General features: G+C 48.6%; 1 protein-coding gene across 3 annotated transcripts; it reads right to left on the bottom strand.

Annotated features, from left to right (window-relative positions):
- Positions 1–1,272: 1,272 nt before the first annotated feature.
- On the bottom strand, positions 1,273–18,529 carry KCNJ1 (potassium inwardly rectifying channel subfamily J member 1). Of its 3 annotated transcripts, XM_072918235.1 has the most exons (4): positions 18,389–18,529; positions 16,519–16,589; positions 7,498–7,734; positions 1,273–4,031 (listed from the first exon to the last, which is right to left on the bottom strand). In XM_072918235.1, exon 4 carries the CDS (start codon positions 4,010–4,012, stop codon positions 2,897–2,899), a length of 1,116 nt encoding a protein of 371 aa, XP_072774336.1. In that variant the 5' UTR covers positions 4,013–4,031; positions 7,498–7,734; positions 16,519–16,589; positions 18,389–18,529; the 3' UTR covers positions 1,273–2,896. The 3 variants fall into 3 exon arrangements, with proteins under 3 accessions (XP_072774336.1, XP_072774335.1, XP_072774337.1); XM_072918234.1 differs by lacking the exon at positions 7,498–7,734 and having other exon boundaries at positions 18,389–18,528; XM_072918236.1 differs by lacking the exons at positions 7,498–7,734; positions 16,519–16,589.
- Between the last annotated feature and the right edge of the window lie 1,760 nt (positions 18,530–20,289).

Genomic DNA, 20,289 nt, shown 5'->3' with positions numbered 1-20,289 from the left:
TCCACTCGTTGTTGTGCTGCTGCCTCAGCTCTATCTCCTGCTGCTGCGGGGCTGGCAGGGCTCCCTGGGGTGACAGCGAGCAGGAGGCTCGCTCCAGGATTCCCAGTCAGCTCCCAGCATGACCCCGCTCTGAGGGAGCCTGACAGCTCAGCCATGGGCCTGTCAGCTTTGGATCCACCTCTCGAATTTCCTCTGCTCCTGGATCCCTTCCAGCAACACCAAAACACACCAAAGAACACGGTCACCCTCCTCTGGTGCAGCTCCCTTGTGCTGCAGGCGTGCCCCTCAGCAGAGGGAACAGCAGGCAACCACCCTGCAGGTGTTTTCTCTTTGGGCTGTGGTAGCATTTCATGCTTCTGGAAATGGAACAATGCCTCCTCATGCTGCAGACAGGGCAAAGGGTTCCATCACTGGGTCAGAAGAACACTGAGGTTTGGGATTTTGAGGAGGCTCCCCAAGGGCAGTACCTGGAACTGCATTGTTTAGGAACCCTCTAAGCTTTGGAGGGTGTGCACCACCTCTTGGATGGGCCCTGCAGAGCATTTGACTTCTTTTTCCCACAAGCACTAACATCCCAAACCAGTACTTAAAGCAGGAATCTTGCCTGACTCCTCATTGCACAGCTGGCTGTGACCTTTCAAATGGATTTCCCTGGGACTTGCTATTTTTGTCCAGTGGGGATACTTTTTCTGCCTCTATTAAAGGCATCTTGATGCATCTCTCCTCCCAGGGGTAAGAGGTACAGCTTGTGAGCCTTGAACACTGACAGTGCCACTGTCTGGAGACATTATACCCAGGGAACTGAACAGGAAACCTTGGGAGGAAATGCAGCAGCAGCTCTGGAAGGATGGAGCAGCCTTTTGGTTCAGACCACTCTGGGACTCTGGACACATCATTTCACTTCCCTGCACCCTCTGAGATTTCTGTACATGCCCACTGATTTCTTGATGTTTGTATTGGGGGATCAAAACTGCTCTTCCAAGCTGATTATATGAGGGGCACTAAGGTGCTGTGCTGATTTGGACTGTGAAGTATGTTTTACACTGTTGGTTTGCAATGTTGCAATCCAGCACAATTAAAATATCAGACAGGATCTGTGAGCTACCTCAAAGGTCTCACTCTGCTTCTTTATTCACAGTTCTGGCCCTGGTGCAGCCACTTTTGGTAGCTCTGATGTGTGATGAGAGCAGAACTTTGTGTACTGACCTCTCCATCCAGAGTGGAGAAGGGTGTGACAGTGGTGCACTGAGGAAAGATTGACACAGCTGAGAATTGGCTTTTAAAGTGCTTTAGTGACATAATTGTTCAAACCATTGCCCTCTGTCAGTGTTTATGTCCCGTATTACAGATGGCAAATCAGAGATACAGAGTGAAGTGATTTGTTCTGACCCAAGAGAGGAGTTCACACTACACTGGGACTAGGACCTGAACACTCCTGGTTCCCAGAGTTTGATTTCCATACTCATACTCATTTGCAGCACAACTTTCTCTTGCCATCATCTGACCTGCTGAGTTCTCCCCTTCTTTTAAAACCACTTAGTCCAGCAGCTTTTAACACTATTTCCATTTTACCACAGCATTGAAAATTGATGAGTTGAGTTACATCACTGGGAAGAGTTCCCAAAAACTCTTTGGTCTGCCACCAGGACTCTCAGTAACAAAATGAATTGGGGAAAAAAAAAAAACCTGACTGTGAGGAAGTAGAAATTCACTAAAATGGTATTGAAGCTTCTTGTTGCATTTATGTCAAAAATCATCCCCAGAAAATGTTCAGCACTACTCAGGTCCCACCGAGCAGGAGTAGTTTCCTGTAGGGATGCACATTTGGCTGTGGGGGGATGAACAGTTTGGAATCAAGTCTGAAGCCAAATGTTGGTAGGAGACTCCTGGACTGTGTTTTTTGTTTGAACAAGACCTTTGTGCTTCAAAGGGGAAGATAATTTCTGTTTGCATTGGGGATTTTTTGGAAGGATACAGCCAGAGCTGGGAACTTCCTCTCTTCTCCCAGTGGAGTGCTTCCTGCCAGGTGTGAAGGAATGAATGTGTTCTCCACCTCCCCACCTTTCTCAAGAGTTGTCTTCAAACGTTTTCCTATTCCCCATCCAGGCAGCTCCTGGGGCAGTGAAGAGCAGCTGAAGGCTGGGACAGTTGGGAATAAGCTACAAAATTCCTTTTGTCCCAGAGTGGGTCTCTGCTTTTCCTTGATTTTTCAGTTTTAATTTCCATTTGGTCTTTTTTCCCGAATGGAGTCAAAGGCTTTCAGAGGGGAGAAGTCACATTTTGGAGTTGGAAATGCAGCAGCTTGGCCCAAGCTCTGTCTTCTGTATTTCCTAAGCTTGTCCCATCCCTTACTGCTCTGTCCTGCAGCTGTACCAGCCCCAAAGAAAGAGAGAAGGAATTGTTCCAGAACATTCAAAGGTGCTCAATTTCCAGAGCCAGAGACTTTGTTTTCATAGAAGTCTTTGGCAACCAGAAATTTTTTTGAGGTTTTGGATCCTAAGTCCCTTAGGTTTCTTTAGCTTTGCCTTCTGTCTCGCCTTTTCACGTTCTCCTTCCAGCAGCTGTGTATCTTTAATGTCCTAAAATTTCTTTCCATCTTTTCAGGCTTTTTAACACCTTTGCATGCCCCTGAAAACTTTGATGAGTTGGACATTCCAACATAGCAGCTTCATTAAATGTCCCATAGATATAAAAATATAAATTCTATGAAATATATATAGTGTAGTTAAATAGTGATCACTGATATGCTGCTCCTCTTTGATTGGAGGCTTTTGAGAAAACAAATGTTGGGTTAGAGCAAACCCAAACCTGTGTTTCTGTTTTGCTTTACTGATTATTTATTAATCCTCTCAAGACTGAAGTCTCTCTGACAACTCAGTCCCACGAATACCTGGCATTACATTTTTGTGTCGCTGGTTTCATTGACTTCAGACAAGACAAAGCCAGGATTGTCATAACCTTTCTTCTCTTTGGCTTTGGCTTCCTTCTCGTTGTAGAGACAGAAGGCACAGTGGGGAGTCTCCACAGACACTGTCTTGCTGAAATTCTGGAAGTCCACTCTGTATTTCCCTTCTTTGGTCTTGGACACGATGGGAGCGAAGCGGTACCCCCAGAGCACCTCCTCGGGGATGTAGGATGTCCTCACCTGGCAGGTGGCACTGGTGGCCTCCACGGTGCCATCCAAAAACACCACCAGCTCAAAGTCCTGCTGCAGGAGGGTTTCTGCTGCCATGTGGAAGAAGGGGCTGTTCTTGTCTATGATGTGGTAAATGGTGAGGGGCGAGATGAAGAAGAGATTCTCGTTGCCAGCATCCACGACGAATTCGATGTTGACCTGGTCCAGGATGATGGTCTCCCCCTCGGGGGTGATGGTGGTCTTCAGCAGCTTCCCGTAGATGTGGCTCCCGATCAGCAGGCTCTTGCGGAGGTTGGCCACGCGGATCAGGAGGCAGAGCTTCCCCCCACGCTTGCTGATGACAGCGTTCTTGCTGAACGTGATGGTCTTGGCCCGGTTTTTGGACCTGGAGATCTTGGCCAGGATGGCCCCACACATGAAGGAGTTGATGATGACACCCAGGATGGACTGGAAGATGAGCAGGAAGATGGCAGTGGCACACTGCTCTGTGACACACCTGAAGCCATACCCGATGGTCACCTGGGTCTCCAGGGAGAAGAGGAAGGCTGAGGTGAGGCCATTGATGTTCTCCACGCAGGGGGTGTGGTTGATGGAGGGGTTGAACTCGGGCAGGTCTTTGTGGATGTAGGCCACGACGTACCAGAGCAGCCCAAACAGGAACCAGCTGCCCAGGAAGGCCGAGATGAAGATGGTCATCTTGTACCTCCACCTGAGGTCCAGGATGGTTGTCCATATGTCGATCAGGAAGACAAACCTCGACTGTTCCACGTTGCCAAATTCGATGTTGCACCTCCCATCCTTGGAGACGAGCCTGGCCCGGCGCCGGCTGCGCTCCCGTAGGTGGCTGGTGAAGCGTTCCCGGAGGTAGCTGAACATCCCCGCTGCTGACAGGGCTCTGCAGGGCGAGAAACAACAACCAGGGGGGTTTAACCTCTCCCTGCAGCCAGGGGGAAACTCTGACACAGGCTCAAGATGCTTGATTAGGACAAAGTTATATAATTTGCATATTTTCCCCCAGTTGGTGGGGAAGAGTTCCCGTAAGCTGGTGAGGAAACTCATGAGTTCCTTGCCTAAGGAGCATTCCAGCAAAAATCAATCATTTAGGCTTGCTCAATAAACTCAGAGTCAGTCAAGTGTTAATATTGTCCTGTGCTCAGTTGTGTAAGTGAAGCCTGGAGCAGCAGTAACTCCGTCATGGGCATGTGTGGGGAAAACTGCTGGGTTTGGAGACCTTGCTGCCTTTTGGGAGATGAATCCTGGTCTGTTGATGCAGCTTTGTGTGTATCTTGACATTAGGTCTCCTGGATGAAATGTGGATAGGAAATTTAGGGACAATGGGGACGAGATGCAGAAGGCATAATTAAGCCAAATATGCAGTTATTTTTAGCATGGTTAGAGATGGGATTGGAGGTGTGAAATTCAGACCCTGGAATAACACAAGCATCTCAAATAGGATTATTAGGTGAGAACAAAAGAAAAGACGAAACTCCAGCAGGAGAATTTGGGTGTTTTCTCACCACAAAGGTGATGCTAAGACTAAGAATGAATTTCTGAACCTGATCCTTTAAAGGAATGTGTATCTCACTGTCCCTCTTATTTTGTCCTGTATGTCTGGCCATGTTAACAAGAGGCCCAGGGAATAAGAGTCATTGATGGAGAAAATGCTACAGATGTGTTCAGACTGGAATTTGGATCACCCTACATCTGAAAAATTCCCAATCTTGGAGTTCCTCAGACACACAGGTGTGGGGAGAGGCCGATGCACTGCAGAGCCAGACACTGCCTGGGATGTTCCTGGACCATCCTAGGGTGTGATTTTGACCCAAAACTTAGGAGTGTTCTTAGAAATAATTGATTTCTGAGTTTATCACCCTTGAAGCATAAAATGTGTTTGGTTGCCAGAGAGGATGTTGGATTAGTGCACAGTGAGCCTGGACCCATGTGTGCCTTTTTATCTAGCTTTTGTTGAACAAAATCCTTCTGGAGTGCCTGAATGAGCTGTGTGCTGTGATCATGTGTCCTGGGGCAAAATGCTGCAGCTTCCAAACAGTGCCAGAACTTGAGGGGAAAATATTCCCAGTGCTGACTCACACAGGGTTGTTCTGAGCCTGTGGCTCTCTGAGGAGAATCTCCAGTCACACAGAGTGAGGGTTTGGGGTTCCTGCAGCTGCCTGGGGACGCTTCCTTTGGGAAAACCTGTGAGTGCACCTGGAATGAGGAGATGTCGAGGGCTTTGTGTTTTCTATTGTTACTTTACCTTCCCAATAGGAAGGGAGAGTAAAAGAAGCCTTAGGGATGACTATTTAGAGCAAGCTAAAGATGCTACACCCTTATCTGAAACCCTGCCTCCTATCACCAGCCCACCCAGGCTTCCTTTTGGTCAGCAGCAAAATGTTTGGGCTCAAATTGCTGTCAAGCGGACTGCCCAAGTTTTACTTGATTTCATGTGCTTAAGTATTTGTGGCAAGACCTCTCCTAAACTCTAATTTCATATGTCCAAAATGAGACTAATCCCAAGTGAGCTGTTAGACACTGGTAGGAGTTTCTTGAGAAATTTGTCTCATTTAAATGCAGCCATTTAAAGCTGGGGAAGTGTGTGTGCTAGTTGTACAGCTGACACAGGGAGGACCAAGTGCTCCCTCTGAGGGTCCCCTTGCCACCACAACAGCTTCATGAAGTCAAGAATTGCTGTTTGGCAAGGTCCCTTTACCCTGTAATATTAATTTAGAGAAGCTGTCTGAAGTCTCAGCTGGCTAAAGCAGAAATCCTCCCATTGGACCCAGTTACAGGCGCCAGGAAACACCTTCACAGGTGTCAATCAGTAGCAAAGAGAAGATATTAAATTATCAAGGACACAGTCTAAGTACAAATTAATTGCATTTTGTAAAGCCAGAAGTAATTCTATTATTTAATGTCCCTGTTAGTATCAGCAGCCCTAAGAATAAACTAATTTCTATGTCTCTTACAGCTGCTTTCTTTCTGCACTCGGACTGAATCACCTTCTTTCCCTGCTCAATAAAAGAAAGAAATGAAGGTCACTTTGTACTGTACCTTTTCACCCTTTTGCTGTTGAATTTATTGGTTGCATATGGAGCTGACAGAGGTTAAACTTTAAGCCTCTATTCAAGGAAAGGGGAATGAGGTCACACTTTCCTGAACAATTCTTAAGTTTTACTTTCCTGATGCATTTTTAATATGTCCATGTTAATGCATAATTTGACCAGAAATAAAATATTCCTGTGCAACACATTATTCCAAGAAATTTTCCAGGGTTTAGACTTTCTGCGCAAGAGCACCCAACTTCAGCTGGCCCTTGTGTTCATTTTGTCCTTTTCTGCAGCAATATGAACATTGGCTTTACCAGAATGGCAGGGTGAAATTCTGGGATGCCTCACCTTGTACATCGTTAGCTGCACCTGCACTCCTTGGGCACAGAGGGGCTCCTAACCTCAGGGAATAGCTGGGAAGGGGCGAAATCTGCAGGAATTCTGGTTTCTACTCTGCCCATCTCCTCACAGCAGGGGTCATGATAAATTACTGTCACAGTTCTGATCCAGTCTCCACTGGAAACCTCCTGGAATTTGGGTGAGGATCTGGACATGCAGCTGAACAGATAACAGCCACAGAAGAGCTGAGAACAGCTTGCTCAGCCTGGATCCTTGAACCAACTCCACCATTCTTCTCCTGCCTCTTTAAATGATCCATGGCCCCTCCTGAGGCTCTTTTCCAAGTCCTGCTTAAGCTACCCCTGAGCAGATCAAAGAGGCAGAAGAATTACACCTCTCTTCAGGCAGGTTGACAAAGGAATTCTTCTTTCAACAAATCCCTTGCCCCCCCACACAGCTGAAATGTGTTGATTTGCTTCAGCAGGAGAAAAATTCCCTCCTGGATAAGCATGCTGTGAGCATGTCAGTGACTGTCTGGGAAAGATTATAGAAAGGTATGTAATACAGCAATTAAAGGCCTTTTAATTCAAATCAGCAAAGGTGCCTGGCTACATCCTAGCTAATGTTTACCAGGATATGTTTCCTGCTGGGCCCAAATAAACAGGGCACTGCTGTCTGTCTGGAGTGTGGAATTGTGTGTTGTGGGACTTGGGGGGGTGCTGCTGTCTCCAGGCACAGAGGGTTTATAGAGGGTGCACTGCTCCAGTTCCTGCACAGGGGGACGTTCATCAATAAAAATCCATTAATAAACACCACCTGTCAAGGTTAGCTGTGAAAACAAGGAGGTCCCACTTCCCTGGCCCAGTCTTGTATTTCCCAGTGATCACCAGAGGAAGCAAAAACTTTCGTGTTTCCATTCTCAGCTTTCCAAGCACCCCAGCAGTGCCTCCACCCCAAATATCTGGGAGCTGTTACGTGTATTTCTGCCTGCTCTCTGCAGCCCTGCAAGTGGGTGACACCAAACCTTGCAGGTCCTGAGCAGCTGGAGCTCCTCTTCTCCCTCAGGAATGCTACTGAGCGCTTCTCTTTGCTCTTACTTCCTTTCAGCTGGTCTGTTTTGAAAAGTTTGGATGTGGGGGATAACGACATTCAATTGTTCCTTGGGTAAATTTTAGTCCAGGGAATTGGCTTTCATCCCAGCCACGTGCAGCCCTTGAGGAGATCAGAGAGGGGAGGAAGGAAAAGTTGTTGAATGTTTGGTGGGGGCCTGGTAGGAACAAGGTTCCATCTCCTGCTCTGTCCCTGTCGTTTGGTGTCTGTGGCTCCAGGCTCCTTCCCTCCCTGGCAGCTGTGGGTGAGGGAGCCAAGCTGGCACCAGGGGATCCTTAGGGGGAGACAGAGCAGCTCCCTGAGCCCGCAGCCTGCCTAGAAACACATCTTTGTTAGGGATTCAGAGGAAGTTCTAAGCAGCTTAGGTAGAAAAAAGGGGATACAGAGTTAAAGGATTATTTTTTTTTTCAGTCCTGTTCAGTTCTTTGCAAAACTCAGATCTTCTTTCAGTCTTTTCTGTGTTTTTCTTTTTGTTGAACTTTCTCTGAACGAAGTATGTGAAATATCCAATTCCTAATACGTTATCAAATCCGTTTTTATTAGAACAGCAAACTCTCACACTTACTCTCACGGTGTATTATCTGCTGGCTGCTTCACTGCTGAGCCCTTTGGGGAGGAGAGCTCGTTTGTCCTTTGCCAGCTGCCCTGGGCAGGGCAGGAATGAGCCTGGATGGCACAGAGGGCAGGAATGGCCAGCAGGGATGGGATGGGATGGAGCAGAAATGGGCCTGTAGGAAGGGGATAGCAGTTGCACCATTCTGTCTTGTTGCTTATATCAAAATCAGAATCAAGGACTGCCACAGAAAGTTGAAACAATTGGGAGTGGAAGAAAATCTAAGGTCTCTGCAGCAGCCAGTTGGCCTTGGGGTTTGTCTGTTGAGAACCTGATTTGAACCATCCTCTGAGCATCCTCCTGAGGGACACATCTGCCAAGGGACCAGACCTGCTGGCACTGGTGAGGTTCCTTCTTGGCCCTGGCAATGCTACCATGGAATATTTATCCTTGGCAGCAGCTTGGAGCTCTGAGCACTGTGGCTGTGCCTCAGAGTGTCGCCTGAAATGCCAGCTCCATGTGGGAAATGTGATCCTTCCATCCGGCTCAGAGCTAAGCTGGAGTCTTGTCACAGCTCCAGCCCAAGTGACTGTGTTTGCCCAAAGCCCAAGTGGAATTTCAAGTGGATATCCCAAAGGATCTTATCCCCTGCCTACTGAGCTGTCCATGCCCTTTTCCATCAGAACAGACAGAGGGGCACCTGCCTGCCTGCCTGGGGGCTGGGCATCAGCCCACAATGTCCACTGGGAAAATGGAATATCTTTGGAAGAGGTGTCTTCCAGCCCAGATTTCTGTGGGAGCACACAGCTCTGTGTGAGCACCCAGTGATGAAACCCCTGAAGTGCCAAACTGTCCCCCTTAGATGGGAGAAGGGGGAGGTCTCCTCCTCCTGTCTCAGACCTGCACAAAGCAGGGCTGGCCCAGCCCAGGCCAGCAGGGCCATAACCTGCACATGTGCAGCCCCCTCCCTTCCTCTCCTCATGCCCTGACTTTCAGGGGCAGAGCCATGCTGGCATGGTTCTGACATCTGTGGGATGTAGGGACTCTACAGGAGCATTTGGCTGCTCAAGGGACTCAGTCACCTCAGAAGTGCTGCCCTGCTCTGCTCTGCCCTGCCCTTCCAGGGGGGTTCTGCCCCTCTGCCTTACATGAGATCTTCTCATGGTGCTTCCCACCTGCTTGGTAGGGTTTGGCACCTGATGTGCTGCTGCTGAGCAGTCCCAGTGTGACTTGGGTGCCCCTTGGAGCCACTTTCCATCATATTTCTGTGATAACAAACAGTCACTAATTCCACCCCGGAATGTTGTGCCCTGTACACATAGTTTGAAAGGAGGGGCTGCAGTTCCCCCCCCCACCCCAGATATGAGAGGAAGAAATAATACCCTCATGGGAATGCAGGCCAGGGAATAAATGAAAGAACAGGCACTGCAGCACTGGAGACTCAATTTTCTGGAAGCTTAGGAGTGTTTGGGGTCCTCAAAGGTTAAAATATTTACCTCAGATGTATAATAAAGGATTTACAGTGATAAAGACATTACTGTCATGGTTAGCAATTAATAACACTGTAATTAGTGCTGCACAGAAATTAATCCAGGGCTGCATTTGCTGGGGGAGAGTTAAAGGCTCCAGCAGACTGAGCAAAGGACACATCCCATACACAAACACTGGGAAGGGTTTGGGAGAGGAGCAGAAGCAGCATTTCCTCCTGTCCTGGCCCTTGCAAATACCTCTGGCTGCACAAAACCATCTGCCAGCATTCAGCAACAATCACTTCACAGGCCCCAGAGAAAACATCATGATTGGATATTTTTGCAGTGCCAGGTTAAATTCCATGGCTGGCCTGAACCTCCTGCTGCACCCTCTGCTGGGACAGGGAATTCCCAGGCAGCAGCTCAGGGTGCAGCCACACTGGGATGTTGCCTCTGCACACGGAGAACTGGGAGCTGAGCTGTCTTTCCAGCAGGATTTCTCAGCAGAACTCATTTCTATTTTCAGACAAATAGGTTTCCACTGAAAATATTCAGGTTTTAGTAGGAAATTGCTGTCTAGGAGAAATAATTTCCCAAGCAAATTATATCTTTTGGGATTTCTAATTTGGCAAAAAAATCCCTGCAAATAATTCTCATTGTAGTAGAGTTGTGTGTGACATACTGTAGTTGCATGAGAAAAAAAAAATAGGGATTTAACTTACCCTCAGTGTTGCACTAGATTTCTGTTCTACTTTAAGACAATTTTAGCTGAAATTTTTAATGGAGAAAGGCAGGTTTTGTGTGGCTGCCTCTGCTCTGTGTTGCCAGACAAAAGCAGTGCCCTGTGAATGTGTGAGAAGGGCAGATGGAAATGGGCTCTCACCTGGACATGTGGGATTGATCTGAATGCAGTGAACCCTCAGCAGCGAAGGCAAATGCTTCATAAACAGCCCCAAAAAGCCACAGGGGAAACAGGCAGAGTCATGTGAGCCACTTCTGCACATTCCCCATGGTGCTGTTCTTTGCTGAGGCATTTAAGGGGTTGAATTATTAACTCCAGTGGTGTTTCTCCAGGCTGGCAATGTCAAGTGTCAGTCAGCAGCTGCTGCAGGAGCCCGAAGGCAGCTGGTTCTGGGCTTGGGGACACAGCAGGGGACAGACCTTGCCACGGCAGATGCACCTGTGAGCACGGACAGGTCTAACCCTGCTCTGCTGGCAGACTCAGCACCCAGCACTGCCCTGGCAGATAAAAGCTCTGCTCCCGTCCAGGCCTTCATCCCACGTGCTGGTGGATTTAAGCTGGTACCGCTGTGGTACTGACCCAGACCGGCCCCAGCTCTGGGTGGAGGCTGAGAACTCAGCACTGGTCACCTCAGTGGGCTGGAAAAGGCTTCTGCTCACTCAGGGCACAGGAGGAACATTGCAGCTCCTCTGTCTGGGCTCTGCACAAGGACAGAAACAGGACAGCAAATGCTGTGGGACAGAAAGGCTCCGCAGGTAGCCCAGAGAGCAGTTCCAGCTCTGCAGCAGAGACACAACAAGGGGTGCTCAGAACACACCCAGGAGCCTGGCAGGCCCTGCCATGGCCACTCGGCGTCCTTAGGGCAGGATTTGCTGCAATGCTCCCTGTATGGGAGCCTGAGGAAGTGAATGGAAAGGCAAAGAAAACCCTGTCCTGTGCGTGACTGCAGCAGGAAGGGCTGCTCTGTGGGTTTGGGACACAAAAAGCTGCTGGTGGCCCTGGTGGGAATGCTGCCCTGGGGGTCACTGCTCTGCTGCCATCTCTCCCCTGCTTACAGCACCAGGAAAACATCAGTCACTCAGGGAATGTTTTCATGGAATGAGAAGAGCACTGTCCTCACCTGAGGCTGTAATTCCAGCAGTCCAGCCTTGGTGCTCACCAAGGTGACTTTGGTTTCTGAACTCCCCCTGTGCTGTGCTGGTTTGGTGCCAATAACCCTAGCAGAGCACAGAGGTCTGTCACACTGGACAGGCCAGACTCAAACCCTGCTTTGCCAGGTTTCCATTGGGATGCCAGCCCCTGAGCACTTCCCAGACAGCAGGATTGGAGAGGAAACACTTGGAGATGTGCAACAGGATGTGATAGGTGGGAGCTGCATGCCCCATCCCCCCGAGATGGTTCATGTGAGGATTCACTGGCCTGGAAACAGCAGTTGCTGAGCTGGGGCCCTGATTCTGTGTGCTCGGATATTTCCATATCTCTCTAACTCCTGGTCCCTGTCTGCAAAGGAAATAAGAATCATTTCTCTACTTTACATGCAACTGTGAGGCTATTTTAAGGCTGAGGCTGGGGTTTCAGCAGGTGTTATTTTAGTGCCCAGCACTCTCTGCCCTGCCTGTTAGAGTACTCAGTTCCTTCAGTAGTAACTGCAGTGATCCCTGGGCAAGCTGTCAGGGATTCTGAGACCTTTCAGGAGCACTGCTGGGCTGTAAATAGAATTTACTGCTATTTGTTTCCCACAGAAGGCAGTTCTTTCACATTTTATTTCTTTCCTCATGTAAACACAGAACAAAGTGAGGAAGGCTTTCTCTCCAGATCAAAGTGTGTGTGGAACTCTTCCCTTGGATCATTTACATCACTTCAGCGTGTGTGAAGCATTTCCCAGCTCTGTCTGTCTCACCTGCCAGGGATTAAAGGCTGCACTGCAGCCTCAGTTCTGTGCTGCTCATGACTTAGCACCTCACACCCCCTTCTTTAAACAGCAGTACTTTCATAGTAAATCCCACAAATACATAGTTTACAGAGGGCTTTTCTACTCTTAGTTCTTCAGCTACTGCTGTGTCTGTTCCTGGCTCTGCTGTTGCTCGGATTTGGCTTTGTTTTGCAGTCAAGTTGTTCTTGTTTCCTGAATTTCTGTACATAGGATCAGTTTCTCTTAGACAGGAGTATTAACAGAGCCTGTGCTTCATGGTCGTGTGCTAGATTCCTCTGAATGTGTCCTGCCTCTCATTCAGGAATTTCCCAGCAGATGTTTTGGAAGGAGCATCACCCTAGACTTGCTCTCCATTAACAGACATTTTTGATCTTCAGCTTCTGAACTCGCTTTTTACCTCAGAAGAATAAAGGCCCCCCAATATCTGCAGTCAAAGTCAGCTGAGCCACAGTGGCACCACAGGGAATGGGAGCATCGGTGGGGGAGAAAGCAACCTCCTAATTCTCACTGTACTTCCAGAAAGCAAAGAAACCTCTGGTGATCCCACAGAATTGCTAAAAAGGGAAAGGATTTGCTGCATTCCTGAACATTCCTTTGGATAATACAGGTTTTCTGCCCTGTAAATTCCTTTAAGTGTCTGCCCATGTGACGAGCTGAGCTGACACTGAAGCACATCAACCAGGACCTGTTGATTTTCCCTACTCCCCTTCTGCTCCCTGGCCCTGCTCTCCTGAGCTGCTCAGGCTGGCACCTGCAGGCTGATGCTCCACCTTGAACCAGCCCAGGCTGCACAATCACAGACCAGACACCAGTGGCTGGGAGGATTCCTGTCCATCACAAGTGCTCCAGACTGGGACTGATGGGTTTTGTCCTGCCCCTGGTTCCTGTGGCCTGATTCCCATCATTTTCAACAGCATCCAGTTCCATTCCAATCTCACCTCAGCAATTTCCATCCCTCAGCTCTCCCTGGCTGCCTCCCCAAGGTGGGGATAACAGCCCTAATTCCAGGGATGCACAGCACAGCCTGCAGCCCCTGCATGGCCATTAGGCTCAGCCCAACACTTGGGCTGTGAGAATCCTGACTTCAGAACTTCCCAGCTGAGCTCAGAGCTGGTAAAAGCACTTTGTGCTCTTTCATACCAGGTCTGATGAAGCAGATTTTGTCCATCTGGATTAGAGTCTGCTTGTGCCCAGCAGATTGGTTAAAATGTTCCTGGGATTTATTACAGTTTAATGCCATGGAAGCTAAACAAATTTCAGGAACAATTTTGAAGCTCAAATCTCAGCAGGCAGCTATTTGCCTAATGTCCTACTTTTTTATACATCTCCTGCATAAAGAAAATGGATTTCAGTTACATGGGAGCCTGATTATTGCCTGAAATACTGACACTGAGAATTGCCCCTTTTCAGGCCATTTCCTGCTGTCAGGGGCAGGCTCAGTGCCCTTGGAAGGTGCTGGGGAGCACGAGCGGCAGATCTAAAGGCAGCAACACTCTGCTTTGCCTGGGATATGCAATACTTCACCAGCAAGGCTTTTTCTCTCCCAATCTTCCAGTTACTTTTGTGCTCCTAATTATTTCTATGAGTGTAATTGACTTGCAAGACATTCTTGGCTTGCAGAGTGCACAGAGTGAATTATTGACCCGTCACATGGGTCATTGATGTGAGGAGACGTCAGAACAAAGTGGGTGCAAAGCAGCTACTTTGCATTCCTAATAGCAAATGTGAGCCATTAATAACTGTGCTGCCTGCTGCACTCAGCCTGCCCAATTTGGGTTTGACATGCATATGGCTGAGTTCATCCTCAGTGCAATTTGAAATTCATTGGGCACGGACTTCATCTCCTTCTGCTGCTTGAAAATCTCTCCTGTGCCGAGATGTGCTATGCTAATTCCAGAGTTTATGGCTGACTTGAGATGCTACATTTGAAAAATCAAATCCAATTAAATCAACTTATTACCAAGGTCAGAGACCAGCATTCAGTACATTCATTCCTTGCTATTTCACAGCAAGGAGTAAACTTAAGGAGCAGATTCTGTCTTAACCCAAAACCCAACTGATCTCTCCTAATCAAATGGCTTTTGGCTGCAGGACCTAGGAAGTGCAGTCAAGTGATAAAGCATTCCCCAGAGTCCAAATAGCTGAATTCCCAGCCTTCCAATTTTTTTGTGTACTGTGGGACAAATATTCTCCTCTTTGTGCCTGTTTTCCCATCTGCTTTTAAGATGGAAGAGGATGGAGGGGGTTGGGTGGATAAATTCAGTGACTGCAAAGTTTTGAGTGTGGAGCTGTGGGCTGGTAACAGCATCAGCTTGCTGTAGTCAGAGCTGGAATGGAGCACAGATTTTAGGAGAGTCTCAAGAGATGCCCCATTGCTATACTGGCAGGCACCTGTTTATTATCTGAGAAGGGAAAAAAGTTCTGCGAGTATGATATCTCAATGCTCTCAGCAAGGAGTGAAACAGAGGGAATATACAATGCCTTTTGGAGGAGGACAAATATAAAGCTGATTTGCAGATCCTTTTGCAAACTGAAGTCTTAAGTTTAGATTTATGATGAGCTCCCACACTGTGCAAGGCTTTGTATTTAAATTACACAGTCACCAAGTGCCCAGTGGCTCTTTCTGCCTCTTATGTTTCAGCACCTAATGCAGTTCCTGCAGGAGGTCCTTATGTTCCAGACAGAGCCAGACAGAAAAGTGAGAGAGATGTTGACCTCTCAGACTCCCTTTATGTATACCCCACTGTTCCATTTCCAGGAAAAAACAGCTTAACCTGTCCAGGCATCTCACATCCTTCCCACTCATTTAGGAGCTTAAATCTCAATGGAATTTTTGTGGTGGTGATTCATTCCACCAACCTGAGGGAACTTATTCAAGTGACTCTGGTGCCTCAGAATTCCTCTCAGTTCTCAGAAACTGGCATTTCAAAGTGAATTGCTTCAAACTTCCCTGGATCATCAGCTACACAAGCAGTTCTAGGTACCAAGATTCCTATTTTAAGTTTCTGCTTCTGATAAGTACCTAAGTTGAACCTGGGACTAAATTACTTCCAAAACTGAAGCTCTGTCCTCAGCTATTAATAAGCTTTTAAAAATCTTGTATCAGTTGTGCCACTTCATGTAGGATTCAATTATGCAGCAAACCTTGGGATGTTATTCAAGATTTCCAAAGTTTTACTGAAGTGGTGTAAAACCCATGAAGGATTTACGCTCACCTCATTTTACCCTTCTAACATTTGATGAGCACAGGCAGCTCATTTAAGAGAGGCAACAGAGCTGCAGTTTAAATTTGAGGGCTGAAGGAGCTGCTCTTCAGGGCGTCTCCTCTCACCCAGGGTGACAAGATTAGACACAGCCCCCAAATTTAAACAAGAAAGGGAAGTGAGATGGACTCCTCTCGATATTAACAAACCTCCACACACAGGGTGGCCATTCAAGTCACAGCAGCTCTGCCCTGTGATGCACATGTCATTTGTAGAACTTCCTGGTTTTCCCTTTGGGATGGGCATTCCAAGGGTTTTGAGCAGTGCCTGGCAGCTTGTTCCCCGTTCTGGGCTCCTCTGTGCACAGCTCTGCCACAGCACACAGTGCTTGGGAGAGTTTATTAAAGCCTGAGCCAAGGTAAAGTCTCTGGCCTTTCTCATGGAATGCTGCAGAGGAAGCAGGTTCCCATGTCCCAGCCCAGCTTTCCTCCTCACCAAAACCCAAGCTATTGCAAACTGGGGACAGCAAGAAGGGAACAAACCCTTACCTGAGTGAGGCTCAGCAGGGAGGGTGAGCCCTCATCGGCCCCGTGCTGCTCCTGCTCTGGGGACAGGACTCCTGAAGACCTCTGGGGCACCCAGAGCACTGGAACTGAGCTCTAAAGCTCCTTTTCTCTGTGGGCAGGCTGAGCTGCAGTCCAGGAAGGGTGTGTGGTGCTGGTGCAGCTTTGGGATTGTGTGCCCAGGGAACACACAGTGGGCACTCTTGGGCAGCCTGGCAGGGAAGGGGAAGTTCCATTCCCATGTCAAACTGCCCTCATTCCTGCTGTAATCCAAAGATTTAGGGGTGTGCCTTAGTCACAGGGGGCTCAGGTGAGCTGCTGAACCCGGAACAGCCCTGTGGAGCTCTGAACTCCTCTTGGAAAGGGCCTTTCCCACCACCACCCCTGCAAGAACCTCACAGTTCCCCAGGACGTGCTGCTCACCAGTGCTGGGGTGGGTCCACAGGACTTCTGCCAGAGAGGTGAATTCCCAGAGCTGCACTGTTACATTTCTCCTGTCAAGGACAAACAACAAATCTGGATGGAGCTGGAACCCAGCAAGATCCCATGGCAAGAAAATGAAGCGTGGGAGGCTCTTTCCCCCACCTCCCACCACCATCTCCTTCACATCCAAGCACAAATCCATGATTAAGGCTTAGTGCCCTTTGCCCTCATCGTTCCCCACGCCACACAACACTAAGAAGCTGTGTTTCCAAGTCTCCACACACTCTCCCCTCAATATCTTCTTGCCAGCCTAGGTTCTGTCTGGAAGCAAGGACCTCCTGCAGGATCTGTAGTAGATGCCAAGCAGTAAAAGGCACAAAGAGTCACTGGACAGTTGACTGAGGTACTCAAAGAGCTGATCCCTAGAGTTCCATGCTCTCTGCACCTCACTCAGGTGCTCTGTGCTGCCTTGTGCAGCTGCCCCAGACCCTGCCAGGCATCGTGGAGGGGCCCAGCAGCCCCAGCTGGATCAGGGCTGCAGAGCCAAAGGCTCTGTGCCTGTCTCAGGAGCACCGCCCTGTGCATGGAGAACACCTGGAACTGTGAGAAGCTCTCACACTGCGCCTCTTTGGGCTTTTGGGACAGAGTTTAACTCAAGAGTGGCAGCTCTCAGATAAGCACCTCTGGAAAAGGCTGTGGTGTAGGAAATACAGGCCGAGTACAAACGGCCACTTGTTCCTTCGTGATCATTCAAACCATTACCTGGTTATTTTTGTAATTCTGTAAGAGGAGATTTTCCCCCTCTTGTGCACCGAAGTTGCATGATGCAGAAAATTGGTTTGTTTAAGCAAGAGCTCATATGATGTCTTTCATCAAATGTTCTCTGAGAACATTACTAATAATTCATTAAAGCAGCACTGTCAGCTGGAACACTTTTAATTACCATTTTCTGACAAGTCAACCCTTAAGTGGTATGCCCTGATTTTTAAATTTATTACTAACACATATGCAGATTTTTCTCTTTCCCTGCTGATGTTTATAGGGGTTGAGAAAAGCAATTGACTGTGAGATTAAGGAAGTGAACCATGCATTACATGTTGTCATGCCCAAAATGAAAGAGAATTTAAGGGTGGTTACTTTTTTTAACTTTAGAAGTTTTGAGAACCTCGTTCCTAGAGCTCTGAGCATCTCCTGCAGCTGTGCTGGAGGAACTTCTGCTCTGAGCTGTTGCTTCTGGGGAACTGAAACACCTCCCAGTTCAGGTAGGGCTGTGGAAACCTTGAGCTGATGCTCATTAACTGTCCACTTACACACATTTAATTAGCCCTTCAGTTACTCTGAAGTTACTTAAGTCAGGTGCTGAAGCCCAGGTGTCTGCTGCTAACACAGGGTTAAACAACAGTGCTGGCAGTTCCCACACAAAGCTAACATGCTCTGAGCTGGTATAAGCTTATCCCACCCCAGCCTTTCACAGAGCTGAGGCTGAAGGCCCTTTCCAGCCCCATGCCACTGTCAGAAATCCACTCAGCATTCCCAGAGAGGAGCAATGCCTGAATTGCCATCAACTGTATTTGGTGTCTGAGGGGACTCCAGCAGATGCAGAGATTTTTTTTTTGGAGGTGTTCTCCTCAGTAGCTGCTTAGTGGGAGCAGAAATGGATGCAGAGAAATGGCAAAGAGCTGCCCAAGGAGAGGTGAGCCAGTGACAAGGCAAACTAGAATCCACACATGCTATTCCACAAAAAAATAAAAAGTGAAAGATTTTTTTGGTTCCCTTGCTGTAGTCCTGACATGGCAAATTTGTACAGGGAGTCAGAAGGGACAGTCTGTAGGGAAGTATGATGGGAAAACAGGAGAACAAAGCACCTTACCTTGTGTCTCACCCAGTGCAGGTGCCTGCAGAAGGGAGATGGGAGAGGAGCTGCCCGTGTCCCCCAGAGCCAGGAACGGCCACGGAACTTGGGTCCAGCAGCTCCTGCATCAAAGGAAGAGAGCCCAAGGCCCTCCTGGCTTTTATGTGTGGCTGTGGCAGGTCAGACTGGCTGCCAGCTCATCTGTATGCAATGGCTCATTAATGCTGGGCCTCATCTGCACGGGGCATGTGGAAGGCAGGGGAATGGGCTGCAGGATGGATGGGGAGGCAGCGAAGAGCTGCCAGAGTTAAAGAGTAATGAATGCAGGGCCAGCTGAAGGAGCTGCCCAAGGCCTGAGCCTCGTGTCCCCCCGCCAGCACAGGCACAGCACCAGTGCCTCGGCCACCTCTGAGCTCCAGGCCTTTCCTGGGCACGGGGAGATGGTTTGGGCACGAGCCTGGTGCCTCCTGATGCCCCCAGATGCTGCAGAACCCTCTGCAGTGTGATCGTGGGGCTGTGCTCTGTGGGCTGGCTGTGTCCTTACCCAAACTCCTGGTCCAACTTCCCCTCAGATCTGAGCTGAACCCCTGAGTCCATCCGAGCCCTTTGCAGAGGGGGGCTGCAGGAGTGACCCCACTGCTGTGGGGCTGCAGGAGCACCTCAATGAGGCTGCAGGAGTACCTCGCTGAGGCTGCAGGAGTACCTCACTGAGGCTGCTGTCTCTCTCTCTGCACTGCTGTCACCTTGAAGTTTAAAGAAATGTCCATCTTTTGTAGTTCTCCATCCTCCACATCCTGAGGGACCAAGTGACCAAGGGAACATCCCACCCACCTGCAGACACAGAGACATGAGGTGTCTGATAAAACCCGTTCTGGTTCTCCTTGTGCTCAGGAGGCGTCTCCTCTCCTCCCTCTCAGGCAGGTGTCCAAGGCTGCACTGCTTTGTGGAGGTGCCATCCCTCTCCAGCAGCAGAGGATGGCTGGGGCAGGTTGTATCCCTGAGTTTTGGAAGCCCTGCTGTAAATAAATGAGTTCTTCCCTCAACAACCCCAGCCTGGAAGCTGCTCTTCCCTTGGGAATAGAGCAACAAGCACTGGGTGCCTCTGGCCACCACCAGGGACAGCTGGAGATGGCATCCTCTAAGGCTTGAGGAACTTGGGAACTGGATTTGGATGTTCACAAAAAGTTCTCTAACACCTGGGCAGAACCAGGTGTGCTCAGAGTGCACCAGGGGAGCTCTGTGGCTCAGGGAGGCAGCGTTTGCCAGCAGCACTGCAGGGACAACAGCACAGGAACAAGGAATTAACTCTGTTATTAGACACCCCTTGGTTTAATAGCTCCGCCATTAATAACAAATTTGACCTCACTCAGGCAGTCCTTTTCATCTGCAGAGCATGTCAATCCATCTGTTACACCTCCTGGCAGGCAGGTGTGTTACACCAACACCTTTGGGCTTTTACAGCACCAGGAGCTGAGGATGGAATTGCTCCAGACCCTCTACCAGGAGCTGATTGATGAGGTACACCCTGAAAGAACCTGGTTATTTTTAGACCTTACCTACTACACTCAGGATTCCCATCTTTTTCACCTATTGGCAGTTCATGATGGCACAAATTCATTTTCTTGCATCACTTAACACGCTGCAGATTGTTTAACATAATTTTCCAAAGCATCTGGCTGGTTCTCCTGCACCAAAACTCAATGGGATTTTTCCCTCTAGCTTCAAAGAGCATGGCTGAGCCCTTAAAGGGATTTACTTCTGTTAAATATTATCCTCAAAACTGAGAAATTAAAAGCAAATGAGCTTTCTTCCTTTTTCCTCTAAGACATGTCAAAAGAATATTATAAAACAGAATAGCCTTTCCCAGCTTTCAGAGACTCCCCAAGTGAATTTCAATTGCAGTTTTTTAGGAAAGAGTG

The sequence above is a fragment of the Taeniopygia guttata genome, chromosome 24 (assembly GCF_048771995.1).
Source record: "Taeniopygia guttata chromosome 24, bTaeGut7.mat, whole genome shotgun sequence".
Lineage (NCBI taxonomy): Eukaryota > Metazoa > Chordata > Aves > Passeriformes > Estrildidae > Taeniopygia > Taeniopygia guttata.
This window is presented reverse-complemented; position numbering and strand designations above follow the sequence as displayed.